The sequence below is a fragment of the Schistocerca nitens genome, chromosome 1 (assembly GCF_023898315.1).
Source record: "Schistocerca nitens isolate TAMUIC-IGC-003100 chromosome 1, iqSchNite1.1, whole genome shotgun sequence".
Taxonomy (NCBI): Eukaryota; Metazoa; Arthropoda; class Insecta; order Orthoptera; family Acrididae; genus Schistocerca; species Schistocerca nitens.
This window is the reverse complement of record NC_064614.1, coordinates 1106808412-1106822784: the sequence shown is the minus strand read 5'-3', so window position 1 is coordinate 1106822784 and position 14373 is coordinate 1106808412. Positions and strand designations below refer to the sequence as shown.

General features: G+C 38.4%; 1 protein-coding gene across 1 annotated transcript in view; it reads left to right on the top strand.

The window, feature by feature from the left end:
* LOC126198828 (kinesin-like protein KIF23) overlaps positions 1-14373 on the top strand; it is a 157951-nt gene that overhangs the window by 16054 nt on the left and 127524 nt on the right. Inside the window, exons 3-4 of the mRNA XM_049935405.1 lie at positions 10420-10584; positions 13508-13706. Of these exons, the coding sequence (XP_049791362.1) occupies positions 10420-10584; positions 13508-13706 (364 nt within the window). The remainder of the gene's footprint in view (positions 1-10419; positions 10585-13507; positions 13707-14373) is intronic.

The window sequence follows — 14373 nt, the reverse complement described above, 5'->3', positions numbered from 1 at the left end:
ATGTTTAATTTTAGATTGCTTTGCTCACAAAGTTTGCAATTTTCTTATGGTGAGTGTGGAATAACTCCGTTTTAGTATTTGGACTATATTGCTTTTCTAGTTTCCATTCCTTAATATGTATACTAAACAACTTAAAACTTCATAAACTGACAAAAATTGGACTATTATGCCATTCCCACCCTCGCCATCCCCAAAAAAGGATAAAGGGTGAGTGAAACCTTACGTAAATACATAGGTGTAGATTTTTTGTGTGCCCAGTATATGTGAATGACCTACTCTGCAACATAAATTTTAGCAATAGTGCCAATCACCGTACTAGAAGAAAAAGCTAACTGAAGACCAGCCGTAGGTAGGAAAAGTATCATATATGTCAAAAATATGTCAGCAGTTTGCTAACATGATTGGCTTCACAGCTAAATAAAATAAAGCATCACAGTTATTATATGCCCCAGGTTGTCCAAGCAGAGAGAAAATTGTAATTGATTTTGATAGTTACACACACACACACATTTGAGAGAGAGAGCGCTTTGTATGTGGCAGGGGGGGGGGGGGGGGAGATTGAATCTCAAGTCGAGTTTTTCCAGAAGTATTTCCATATCTGGTAGCAATCTTAGGTGCAAAGAATAAGATCCTGACTCATTTTATTCATTGGCAAAGAAAGAGATGAAAATGCGACTTACACACAACGATCCACATTCAGCACCACAAGGGCCGGTCATGGTGGCTGAGTGGTTCTAGGCGCTTCAGTCTGGAACCGCGCAACTGCCACAGTCGCAGGTTCAAATCCTGCCTTGGGCATGGATGTGTGTGATGTCCTTAGGTTAGTTAGGTTTAAGTAGTTCTAAGTTCTAGGGGACTGATGACCTCAGATGTTAAGTCCCATAGTAAGTAAAAACAATGGGTATTCCTCGAAAACTTAGTCTTCCTAAAATATTTGTGGTTGACCTGTAGATCAAAACTGTAAATAGGTGAGAGCTGAAAAGAGTTACCATTTTTCCTTATGTATAGGCCTATGTTGTTTCAGTGTTGAGTCATTTCAGTATAAAGAATTGATACAGCTTGAGTGCACAAATGTGGTGATGTATTGTTATTATCTTTCTGCAAATTAGTCACGATCAGTGAAATAATATATACAAGCAATAATGATACATTAAAAGTTTTTTTACTTACATAAACACACATTCTGCAAAGAACAGTTTCACAAACAAATTGAAATACTGTACTGTACTGTACCTGTGTTCCAAGAAAGTTTCACACGGTTTGATATCCTACAAAGAAACAAACACCTGTATTTAGTGGAGTGCTCAGGTGAACAGTGCCACCACTTTTCTGATTTAATGCAGATCCTTGCTTAGAAATGTATTCAATTCACAGTGAACAGATTAAAGTTTTAAAACTTCCTCCACATTCATGGAGGGCTGCTAGAGTAGCAGTTACTTTTGGTGTCACAGGGCACATGGCGTGTGTGATAAGAAAACTTATGGTAGTTGTGGCTGAAACTGTGAAACAAGACATAGTGAAATTTTACAAAAATGCCAATGTTTTAAGACTGTGCAGGAAGGAAAGTTGGTTTCCATTGTGGTCTTTAACAAGATAGTTCACACCCAGAACAAACTTAACTTAGTAAATCTGAAGAAATTGCACACCAAATACAAGGTTTTAATATGTTAGTTTCTTTAAAGAACAAATCGTACAAAGGTTTCTTGGAACATGGGTATAGTACAGTGAGGACAGTTCTAGGAACACAACTGCACCATACATTGCTGATCATTGCAACAGACACCATTCTAATGAGGAGCCTTTCAGCAGACACAAATGGAACCACTGTTGCTATGGCAGCTCTTGAAAACACAACAGCAGCAAGAGGGGCACAAAACTTGTACATAGGACATATTTCCCAGGTAGTCTATCACATGAATTTAAAGATGTTGCGAAGTGGATGCCCCATCATTCCAAAGTCTGTCTGCATATACATCTATACTCTGCAAACCACCAAGAGGTGCATGGCAGAGGGTTATTCCATTGTACCTGTTACTACAGTTTCCTCTTGTTCCATTCATATCTGGAGTGCAGGAAGAATGATGGTTTGAATGCATCTGTGCATGCAGTAATTATTATAATTTTATTCTCACAGCCCCTGTGTGAGCTTAAAGCTGGTTCTTGAAACTTTAGTAGACTTTCTCGGTATAGTTTGTATATCTTCATGAGTCTTCCCCTTCAGTTCCTTCAGTATCTCTGTAACACACTCCCATGGACTGAACAAACCTGTGACAATTTGTGCTGCTCTTTCCTGTATATGTTCATTATCCCCTGTTAGTCCTATCTGGCACGGGCCCCACTCTCTCCCTAATGAGGCTCGCCACTCTTTGGTGGGTTCGTGCTTGGCTGCCATGGGGTCCCAGCCTTCGCAGCATCTTTCCCCTTCTGTGCTGCATGTCTATCCTCCTGCTATTCTTTTCCCCTCTCTTGGGAAACATTTCTCGGATGTTGTAGGAAACGTGTTCTGCATTGTCAGTTGCAGATATTAGAACAGTGTCTCCACTGTCTTTTGTTCCTTTTTTGCTTTCTCTTCTCCTATCCTTCCTCCACTTCAGCGTTTTGGGTTCCTCCTTTTCTTCTTCCTCCCTCTGTGCTCCTTGGCCAGCCCACGCATCTGACGGGCAACAGGTGACCGGGGTAACGTGTGATTCCCAGCCTGGTAAAGCCAAGGCCCAGGGAGGGGTGGTTGCCTGAACTGCTACCTTCCTAAATTCCCAATTGGTCCTTCTGTCAGGTGTTCAGGAGGTGTGAACAATCACCTAAGGCTGGTGTACCCGCTTCTGTGGGGTCCCCAGTTGCAAGGAGCACACCATCAGATGCTGGAATCGTGGGGATTTTCTCACTATGAGCCAATCATATTTTTCACTGTCAACGTCTACCAAACGTAAACGGATGTGGCTAATGATTCAAAGACCTTCCCAGCTTCACCACAGTTCCTTGTGGTGTCGTACTGAAGACTGTCTGTTCTTTGCTATGGTAAATCTGTTTATTGTTCAGAAAGATGCTGATGCAGTTGCTGGCCCTGTGAAATCCTGCTCTTGTTTATGAAATGGCACTGTGATTTTGGAGACTACTTCTGATTCTCAAGCACAACTGCTTGCAACTTCACTCCTCCACGGCTATCCTGTTCATGTCGAGGCCCATAGAACTCTGAATTCATGTGGTTTTATTTACACAAGGCTGCTAGATGGTCTGACAGAGGCAGAAATCCAAATTTACCTCTTATCAGGGTGTAATTGTAGTCCTTTGGATGATGAAAAACGTAGATGCATCCTTAGTGCCCACATGCACTCTCTTTCTCACTTTTGGTGCTTCCGTCCAAGATCAAAACAGGTTATGAAGTTATCACAGTCTGACTATACATTCCGAACTCGATGCGCTGCTACCAGTGTCATCGTTACAACTAAACTCAAGAGTCCTGTCGACTCTTGGCCAAACCTGTGGAAGGGATGCTCAAGAGGACAACTGTCTGCCTCCTCCTCCCTGCTGTATCAAGTGCAGTGGTGACCATGCCATCTGCTGCCGAGATTGTCCTGTGTATCTTGACGAGCAGGCTGTTCAGGTGATTTGGGTGAAGGAAAAAGTGCCTTACCCGGTTGCTCATAAGTTGGTGGGTAGTTTTAAACCCTGTGTTCGACCATCTGGCACGTACAGTATTGTGCTTCCTACATCTTGCTCCATTAAGGACATGGCCATGCAGACATGTGACCTCAAATCTAGCACAGAGGTACTGAAATTGCCCAGTGTCATGGTTTTATTCCGTCTCCTCCAGGTGTACAACAAGCCACCTAACTTTCACCTCGTAGGGCAATGTCACCTGCTATACAACTAGCAGGCTGGAAAAGATGGAAGGAATTTTCCCGCGAAGACTTTCTATTTTCCTCCAGACGATAAACATCTGAGTCTTCCTCTGCCAACTGAAAAGGTTCAAAGACATCAAACAAAGGGGAACAGTCTTCCCTCATCAAGTTAGAGGTCATCTTTGATGGTATCACCACATGACACCCTCGTCTGGCTGACCTCTGTTTCACCCATGTGCACCACCAACCGTTTATCTACCCTGGACCAATAGGAGAATGTCGATGCCTGTTTAGACCTGATGGAGCAGGATCCTGTTGTCTCTGTGCACTGTAGCAGCGAGTCTTCGAAGACTGGCCCTCAGCAGCTACTAAGGGTACACCCTTTCAATTTTTCTTTGGCATGACCCTCCTTGAATGGAAAGTTCATGGTCCTCGTTCAGAGGACTTACGGCTGCTCTTAGAAATGCAGCCTCTGCTTGTACTCTGCCTCCAGGAAATGAAATTGGGTTCTCATGACCACGTTGAGCTCTTGCATTTCTTCCCGGTCTGCTTTGGCCTTTCCCTCAAGGAGGGCGTTCCATCTTGTGGGGAGTCATGCTGCTCATCCAGGATGATGATCTCTCAACCCATCCCCTGACTACCAGGCTTCAAGCTGTTGAAGTCCGCATTTTCCTTCCTCAATTGACCTTTTCTCTTTGTACTGTTCACATCTCTTAGTCATTTGAAGTCACCAGGGCAGACTTCCTCGAGGTTATGGGTACGTCACCCGTTTTTGCTGCTCGGTGTCTTTAATGTGCACCATCCCCTTTGGGGTTCTCCCAGTACTGGTCCGAGAGATGTCCTCTTGCCTGACCTCAATCAACTTACCCCCATCTGCCTTAGCATGAACGCACCCATGTTCCTTTCAGACTCCATGCATACCTATTCCCGTTTGGGCCTATACTTCTGCACTACCCAGCTTGCCCATTGTCTCAAAGACTTGAAATTAAACCTGCTGATTATCGTTTAATCTGTTGAGCTAAAAAGGGCCTTATTCCCTATAAGAATTTCAGCAAGTACACAAAATGAGATTTCTGTTAAGGCAACACAAAAATCTGTAGTGGAATTATTGGTTTCTTAAAACGTTTTGATGTTAAAGTTCTTAGCAAACTTGAAAACAAAGTTAATTTACATTAGATGCAGATAGCATATAGGGATACTCCTGTTTAAGGGAAAATTAGAAGTAACATAAAATGTTAGTTAGAAAATGTGGTACAGTAACTAAATCACAAAACTTGATTACTCGTAGGTTATGTAAATGGCAGTGTTAGATTCCGTAAATTGTCAAAAACGAACGTTTATTTGTGTTGATATACAATGAAATTCAGAGGGTGATGTCTACTTCAGCTGAACTGCAGCTAAAATTGCTGATTTGCTAGGAATTAAATTATGTATCCAAAACACTGGTACTACTAATTTAAGGAAATATAGTTTTGTAAGCAGCTGAAAATTCGGAAACTAAGCGATTTCTTACGTAATTGGACAATGAAATTAGAGAAAGATTGTTTTGAACGAGAGTAGGCCTACTGCCCTTAAAATTTTTAAAAGAACTCAACTTAGTTCATACCTGCAATTGACGATAACAATACTAGTTTATTGCGGCACTTGCGAACGTTTGAAATTTCACAATACAATCAATGAAAGATTATGCAAAAGCGACGTGAACAGTAAAATATGCATATGTAGAACTTCAAATCAATACATGATCTTGGACAAGCTGTCTCATACAAGGGAAATTCCTAAGTTGGCTTTCATATTTAAATAAATATGTGTATTGCACATATTTTTTGCTTAGCTGATTCTGTGCCCAACTTCTATACTGGTGTGCTGAACAACCACCCTGCAGTGTAAGTTTATCTTGATCAAAATCACTAAAATGTGCAGCACCAATAAAGCACGTCTTCTGTCTGTTGCAGCTAATAATGCAATTACAATAGTTGTATAAACTTTACAGTAATTGCTATGAAAATATTTTGGCTCTCTGCTGTAAATGAAGTTATTTAGTTTTTGATCAAGTCAACAACTCTGATATGGTTGAAGAATTTTAAAAATACAGTTTGCTTCTTTATGTTTGAATTCATTAAACTGCTGCATGCAAAAATCTTTGTGTCTTTATATTGTATGTAAGAAATTGTCTCTCATTAATGCCTGCAAATTTTATTTCACTTAGTTTTCTTTTTAATTTGCAATAACAGAATAAGGACCAGAGAGAAAAAAGCAAATATGCTCCTGCTTAAAACACTGAATTGAAAGGGTTGTGCAGGATTTCTCATTCTACATTCCTCAGCACCTTTAAAAATTGTCACAAAAGTTTTGGCAGGCAAACATATTTGTAATCTTTTTAACAAGTGATTGCATACATTAGCGAGGTACTGTCAACTATACCTGAAAATGCGAAGGTAGTTTCAATCTGGTCAGATGGACCTGCCTCACAATTTAAAAACAAGTATATTACTGCTGCTGTACCTCAACTTCAGTATTGGAACTTTTTGCTACGTGGTAAAGGAGTTGTAAATGGAATTGGTGCAGTTGCGAAATAGCAAGTGTGGAATGCTATAATAAGGTGAAAATTTGTAGCTGGTGATGCATCAACTTTCGCTCAGGCAGCTGCAAGTACCACAGCTATGCAGGTTTTTCTTATGTCTACTGATGAAACTGAAGTAATCAATGTGGAACTTAATCTGGCTCAAATATTTTCTTTAGCACTGTCTGTATTAAACATGAAAAGCACTCACTGCCTTCACTAGGAGAAAGGACTACTACAAACATATCTGTTGTCTGCAAAGACTTTCCCTGCTGCAGATCATCATACTGAAGATACTGTAGAAGGTGTAAAAATTGGAGACTGGTACAAACTAGAATATGATCATAAATTCTGTGTTGGAGAGATACGTGCAATTTTTGGTAACTCTTATCTAATCATTGCAATGGAGCGTGCTGGTCATTGCTGGGAATGGCCTGCAAAATGTGATGAAATACTGTGCACACAGGAAAAAAATTATAAAGAAAATTAATCCATCTGATGTCAGTGTAAGAGGATATTTTCAATTCTCTGAATTTTAATTGAATGTACAGTTTGTTTTCCCAGACGTCATGCTCTTATAATTTTTCATAGTGTTAAAAAATGATAAACTTATCTAATTTGGTAAATAATGCTATACATATTTTTATTTCTCTGCTCACAGGAAATACTTTTTCCATCAATAAGTAGCAAGTAACATAAGTCATGTAACGCTGAGTCACATGCATTTTCAATATATTACAATATTTTACATTGTATAAATATTTTTAGAAATGTGTAACTGTGTCATTTGAATGCCAACCTAATTTGCATTTTCTGTGATAAAAACCATATCCATACTCCTAATAGTCTGAGGACACTTCGACCTAAATGTACATTTGTAACATGAGTCACAATATGAATTACTTTCTTGTTCTTTAATTTTAAAGCTCTTCACTGCCTAAATATTAATTCAACATCTTTGCCTGAATAACACAATGTATGATGAGTGATTTACAAAAGAAAATATAAGTTTATAGATTGATAAAAATATCAGCATAATTAACCATTGATTTCAAAATGTAATACGAATCACCCTGGAATCTCCCTTCACTCTTTCTATACTACAGCCACTGTCTGCTGTCTTCCAGTATTTTGTATTTTCCTATCAATTTCCCATTGTCACTGTGTCCTTCTCTAAGAAAAATTAGTGTGAATACATTTGCAAGCAAAAATTTTTTGGAAATTTTATAAAAAGTGCTCGACATTTGTCAGTCATTTAAACAGGGGCATATTAGCCTTTTTTTCACTGGTTCCCTTCATTTCCTTGCCACAGCAGGGCGTGTCACTCAGATCAAAATAAACTTATGCATCAGTAAAAATTTTGTAGTTTAACGACATGGAACTGAACTAATGCAAAACTAATTTTACATCTCAGGCTGGATTTGATGTGCACAAAAAGTTTTGCATGTACTTCAATAATACTAAAACATGGGATACCCAGACCCCTTCTGATGAAAATGGAGACAATTTACAGTGCATGTCTCCATGCTAAGTCACTTCATTAGCTAAATTTTCGCATCACTCCAGATTTTAGAAGCGTATTTTGTGTGCACAAGAGGGGCAACTTTGAACTTCTGTATTTTGGAAATGGCTAAAGATAACAAGAAAATTTTTGAGATTGTTAGAGATCAGGATTGTAGGAATATACTGTATAAGTTTGTCATTTGCTGCGCATAGAAGTCTTGGAATCAACAGCTAAGTTCTGGTATGAAAAAATGTAAACTTATTTTGGTGCTTTGTGAGGAGCAGCCCTTGAACTAATAGTGCCTCCATAAGCCCCCAAGGCCCACCGTAGACCACATCAAATGCAAAAAGAAGAAGCAGCAAACGATTTGCTTACTGTCTAATATTCATACTTTGTTGCCATACTATAGGATAGTGACAGCAAGATAATCGTTCTGTTGGTTATACAAATGGTCTGTAGCCCAAGGGCTATCCACAACAATTGACTCTGCCATTTTATCACCGGTAGAACCTGAGGTATGAGCACCGGAAAATCCTGTTTTTATATGCGGAGTTTTGGAACATATTGGTAAGGATGGTGTCACATGCGTACTGATACATCACACCCAAGGTGTCTTGTAATTTTTTACACCGAAGCCATTTAACAGTGAAATACAGCATATACGCCAAGTAAAATGATTGATGACTGTTTCCAGCTCTCACTTGTTTACAGTTGTGATCTGCAGGTCAACAACGAATATTTAAGTAATAATTTTTCAAGGAATATACATGGTTTCATTTACTAATCCCTGTAGTGTTGAATGTGGATGGCGTGCGTGCGTGCATGCGCGTGTGCCCCATCCCAAACCATATATGGCAATGTTTCAGTTGCGCAAATGCCGCGCTTACTTAAACTCCCCAATCACAGGATCCAAGGCCGTACTCCGCTGCAATTCACTGTTTTTATTGAGGATGTTGTCTGATAGTGTAATAAATGAGGCAATAGAATCAAAATATCGGACAACATCCTCAATAAAAACAGTGAATTGCACCGGAGTACGGCCTTGGATCCTGTGATTGGGGAGTTTAAGTAAGCGCAGCATTTGCGCAACTGAAACATTGCCATATATGGTTTGGGATGGGGAACTAGTGATGTCGCTGGCGACGGCACTACTATATCAACACGGCAGTGGCATTCACATGACAGTCAGCCACTTGACTGTGACAGAGGAGATATGTGCCGAAAGCTTGTGGACAGTTAACCCTCGATGCCATTTGTAGCCCAAGAATATTTTACTACGGTGATTGTCTTTGAGTCTTAGAGTGCTACCAGATATGGAAACATTTCAGCAAAAAATAAAGTTTACATTGCACTTCCCTTCTCCCTGCCCCAGTACTTTGACGTTCATCAAATTTGTCGTTATTTTATGTTGGAGTCATTTTTAAATGAAGGTAAGGACTATTAATTACAATGCCAGATGCTTTTCTTATTTATACCTCATATTAGGTCTGAGGGGTTACAGTACAAAATCAGAGCTGTGTACTGTTTTCCCGTACATAGTTAACACCTAAATAAAAAATTAACCATAGCGTGAAAGTGTATTCTTAAACATTTGTCATAAAAATACATATGATGTGTCCTACTCATCGCACATTGTATCATCTTGGTCGCCTATGTACAAGACGCATAAAAAAAATTGGACAGTGTGTTGACTCACTACTAGGTAATAGATCTGTGAAAATGGGGACGTGGTGCCGGACTGATGATCATGTGCACACTGTTGACACTTCAAACATGAATTTATCAAATATTGTTGCTGTTATGACTGTGCTACTTGGCAGTTTTATTATTAAGACATGTAAGTATTCATGCCTAAATTCTGAAATTGTTACCTTTTCCCCCTGTGAGACTGCATTAAATGACCGCTCATTTTTTTGTACAGGGTGTTCCAAAAAATGACCTTATTCTAAATAGAATTCTTTATTAGGAAGAAGGGCTTAACACCAACAAATTTCATACTGAATTACTGAGAAAAGACAGAAGTTTATAAAAATCTGCCCTAAATGTTCAATATGTCCTCCATTGGCTGCACAGACAACATCTAGCCGATAGCCAAATTCATCCCAAACAGAGCGTAAGGTGTCTGAAGCTACAGCAGCTGATATTATTGTTTTTAGTTCAGCAATGTCACGAGGTAAGGAAGAAATGTTTAGTGCGAAATAGAGTACGAAACACCCACTGAAATACGATCACTGATTGAGTATGACTAAATTCAATAACGCAATACGCCTTCCGTTGCGCGGACGCCATATTGCGCGAGACTGGCTGCACGCTCCAGGTCAGCGCTTGTAGCGACATCTAGCGGATTTTTTCTGAAACTCTAGACCATGCCAATTACTTCTAGTGCTGTTTCAGTTACCTAGTGACATTTGTCTCAATATTATTACAAGTTAAAATCGGGTCATTCTTTTTGGGACACCCTGTATTTTTTAGAATGGACTTTTGTGTTTAATCTGCATCTTTTTTGTTTCCAGGAAAGAACCAAATTATATTGAGGAGCAAAGAGTGAGTGATTCAACAAAATTGACTTGTGCTGAAGAAGACAATACATATGCAGTATTTGTCACATACATTGAAATTTACAACAACAATACATATGATCTATTGGAAGAAATACCAGAAGATTGCTTGAGGCAAAGGTAAAGATTATTTCCTAATATCAAGCATCATGTTTAAGAGCTGAAATCTGTAATTGTTGGTCCAAATCAAAATAGTTGACTTGAAATGTTTGGTTTCCTTATAGTATTAAACTCCTTCATCTATGACTGCAAACTCAATAACTAAAATCTCAACATTGGTGGTGCATTGGCATATGGTATAGTTGAAAAGTAACATGGCATTGCTATACAGGTTGATTCAAAATTTCTTCTTCACGGGGTTCCAGGGTTCGTATAGGGGACTTAACAGATGAATTTTTGATAAGGAACCCATGTCTGGAAGTGTACTGTTTGGATGTAAAGTAAGTTTGAAGATTGGCTCACTTTCATCTGTGCTGCTTCATGGTACACACACAAGCTCAGAAGAGGATGCTGTTGTCTGTCCCTTTTGTAATTACGTCATCACATAACACCTTTGTCCATCTAAAACAGCTATGGGAAATTGGTGTATTTGAAACTAATAAGGTTGGCTGTGGTGCTCAAAGGACATCCTGCACTCAAGGCATTGATGAGGACGTTCTTAGTTTCATGTAGTTACATAAGAGAAGACCTGACTGGGAGTACTCAAAAAACTGCCTGTGCCATGTACTGCTACAGCACACAGGTCAGATCTCATTGTCTTTGCTGTGTGCAGGCTGTGGAGCTGGAGATTTGAAAGTGATGCTCAACTGATTTTTGCTCCCAAACTGTACATTGCTGCACATGAGTTCCTTATATAATAGAAGTTTTGAATCATCCTTGTATATTCTTTGCTATCTACACAACATACATTGATGATGCCAGATAATATTAAAATATTCTCTTTTGAAACAAACATAATAAAAGGCACTGGCGGGTCACATACAAATTGGATTTTATCCTTATGATTGATATAGTCTCTTATGAATAACTATGGACTATCTCGTCTGCTCTTGATCCCAACTATGTATAGCCTCACCATTTGGTGGCAACTCAGAATTTCCATTTTATTGTCAAATAAAAGAAAATGATAAGTTTATTAATAGTATTAAAGAGGGAAACATATAAAGGTAATGAGACTGAATTTTTAGGACTAATTATTTCATGTAGCAAATGGTTTTTTTTTTTTTATTTTACAAAAACACAGGACACTACTTTCCATTTGTAATTCTAAAAATTTTAAATTGTGAGTATTTCTCTTAAAATCCAAAATAGGGGTAATGAAACAGTTGCCTCACAGTGTTCAGTTTGAGAAATAATATCTATTAATAATGGTTGGATTCTTTACCAAATGGAAAAGTTGACAAATACATGAAACCATCAGGTGCAGTTGTGATTATCTAGTTATATGATGAGAGATGGCTGTAGCATGTTAAATGGTTGGACTAAATGCACTATGTTTGAGTGCTCATGTGTCCTTTTCAACTTTCATATAACGGTATATGCTTACTTGCCTAAAACTAGGAAGGTGTTGCACAATGTACATTACCTTGTTTTTCAAAGTTCTGGAATCTGATTAAAATTCTTCAGCTCCGAACTGTTTCATAGCTAAGATTTCAAGAGTAGTCAGTTAGTATTTCCCACTCTTGTGTGAGATGACCTGATGTGGCATATTGTATTCAAGGATCCAATGTTTTGAAAATGGTAGAGCTAACTTGTATTACAGCTCCAGCCACACACTGCATATTGTGTGTACAACTATGGCATTTGTGTTAGTGATCTTTGTCTTCCCTTTTGTGATATTGCTCCTTTTACTTTAGTAAAGTGTATCTTTGAAAAACCTCTAATGGAAAAAGTCAAAAGGTGTAATGTCAGATTACCGAGGAGGCTAAGGAGTCCATCTGCTTCTTTTGTGATTTTCTGGAGCTGCTGGTTCAGGACATCTTAAACAGCCTTGGCCTGGTGTTGTGGTGCTTGTTGCCAAATAGTTTACTATTAAACTAATTGTAGTGAAGACATCTTCCAAAGAGTCTTTGGTGGTGAATGGGGAAAGCCACAGGTATGTTCTCCGTGTCATCTTCACTTGTCCTAGGTTGCCTGATATGATGCTTCAAATACATACTGCCTGTCTGCATGACATTTCTGTACTGCTGGTTGTGGACGATTGTTTTCATGTAACACACTTGGAGTTCTTTCACACTTCAGAAACAGATTTGGTCTGAATAACTCATTAAAGATGTTGTGCCTTTTCCTTGGCATTAACTGGCTACCTGCCTTGGCTTTGTTTAGTTAGCATTGTGTATCTATGGCTAGAGGACTTGTCTGGTATAGCAGTAACAAATTGTACGCACAAATCTCCTTAATCGATCAGGCTACCTGTCAGTAAATACCGTATCACAATCCCCACAGTAGTGTGTGAGAGTTAGCGTTCACATACTGACAGAAAAATGTGGCAGGTGTCTTTAATTTAGTGATACGCATAGAGTATCACTCTACACTCTTAAATATGTTTTGATTTACACAAGGCAAAAACTGTTACAGCATCTGAACCAAACAACAAAAATGAGGTTGTAAAGTATGTATTCAAACATCCTGCACATGTCTCTGTTCATAAAGTGGGTTTTTACCAGTGATATAAATTTCATTATTTACCTTCATAAAGCAATGCACATAAACTGTCTACAGCATTGCTGTTACAAATAAGATTTTTTATTTTAGATTTTTTGTTATATTTCAGATTTTTTGTTGTGTTTTAAGAACTTCAGTTTTTTCTGTAATAAATAGGAAGTAATGCTCTAAATGTTCCATTGACATGATACAGCCATGTGTGTTCATCTGAAATAAAAATACATTAGTTCTTTGTATAAGGGCACAAAGTACATGAACAGATGCTATTTACATCAATTTGAAACAAATAACACAAAACATGTAAAAATCTTTGTAGCCATAGCTGATACAGTGAGCTGTTTCACTATTTCTTCTAAAATTATTTCTTTGTTAATTTTAGATCTCTGCAAAGTCGAATCATCAGGGAAGATGCTAATCACAATATGTATGTACATGGTGTGACAGAAGTGGAAGTTAAATCAACAGAAGAAGCATTTGATTTATTTTACAAAGGACAGAAACGTAAAAGGATGGCTCACACTTCGCTGAATGCTGAGTCAAGTCGTAGTCACTCGGTGTTCACAATTAGACTGGTGCAGGTAAATCTTACAATGGAATACACCTACATTTGAAAATGGTTCTTCGTATGAGGGCTATTAGTAACTTAACTTCAGATTGGCTATTAAGAATAAACAAATGCTTCATGGCACTTGAATGGTTGGAAAAGGAGACCATGGTAATCATGTTGTCAGTCTGCCTGCAGCAAGTAGAAAAAGTGGATGAAGTTATTGTCCCCCCTGCCAGCAACAAGATCAGTTCACTCACCTGCTTTCTGCAAGCTGGGGTAGTCAACGCTATAGAGATTCATTGCCTGTTGTTTAATGGTATATTAATCTTAAAATTAACAAATGAAGAGATGATTTGGTGGTTATTATCATTTATTATTATTATTATTATTATTATTATTATTATTACTACTACAACTACTACTACTACTTTTCTTATGGTAGCACAAACTTATAGTCATGCTTACAAAAATATTTGCCTTTTGCATTACGTGTGGCTGATAATGTACCATGTGACTGCAATGCTCTTACATACTTTCTGCCTGTCCAGTTGATGATAATCAGAGAAAATAACTTTAAACATTCAGAACATATTCTCGAGATACAGGTTCCAAGTTCAGTTTTTACTCAAGTGATTACAGTCTTGAAACCAAACTGTTAACTCTGCAACCAATTTCCATGGTACATAATTATAGTGAAA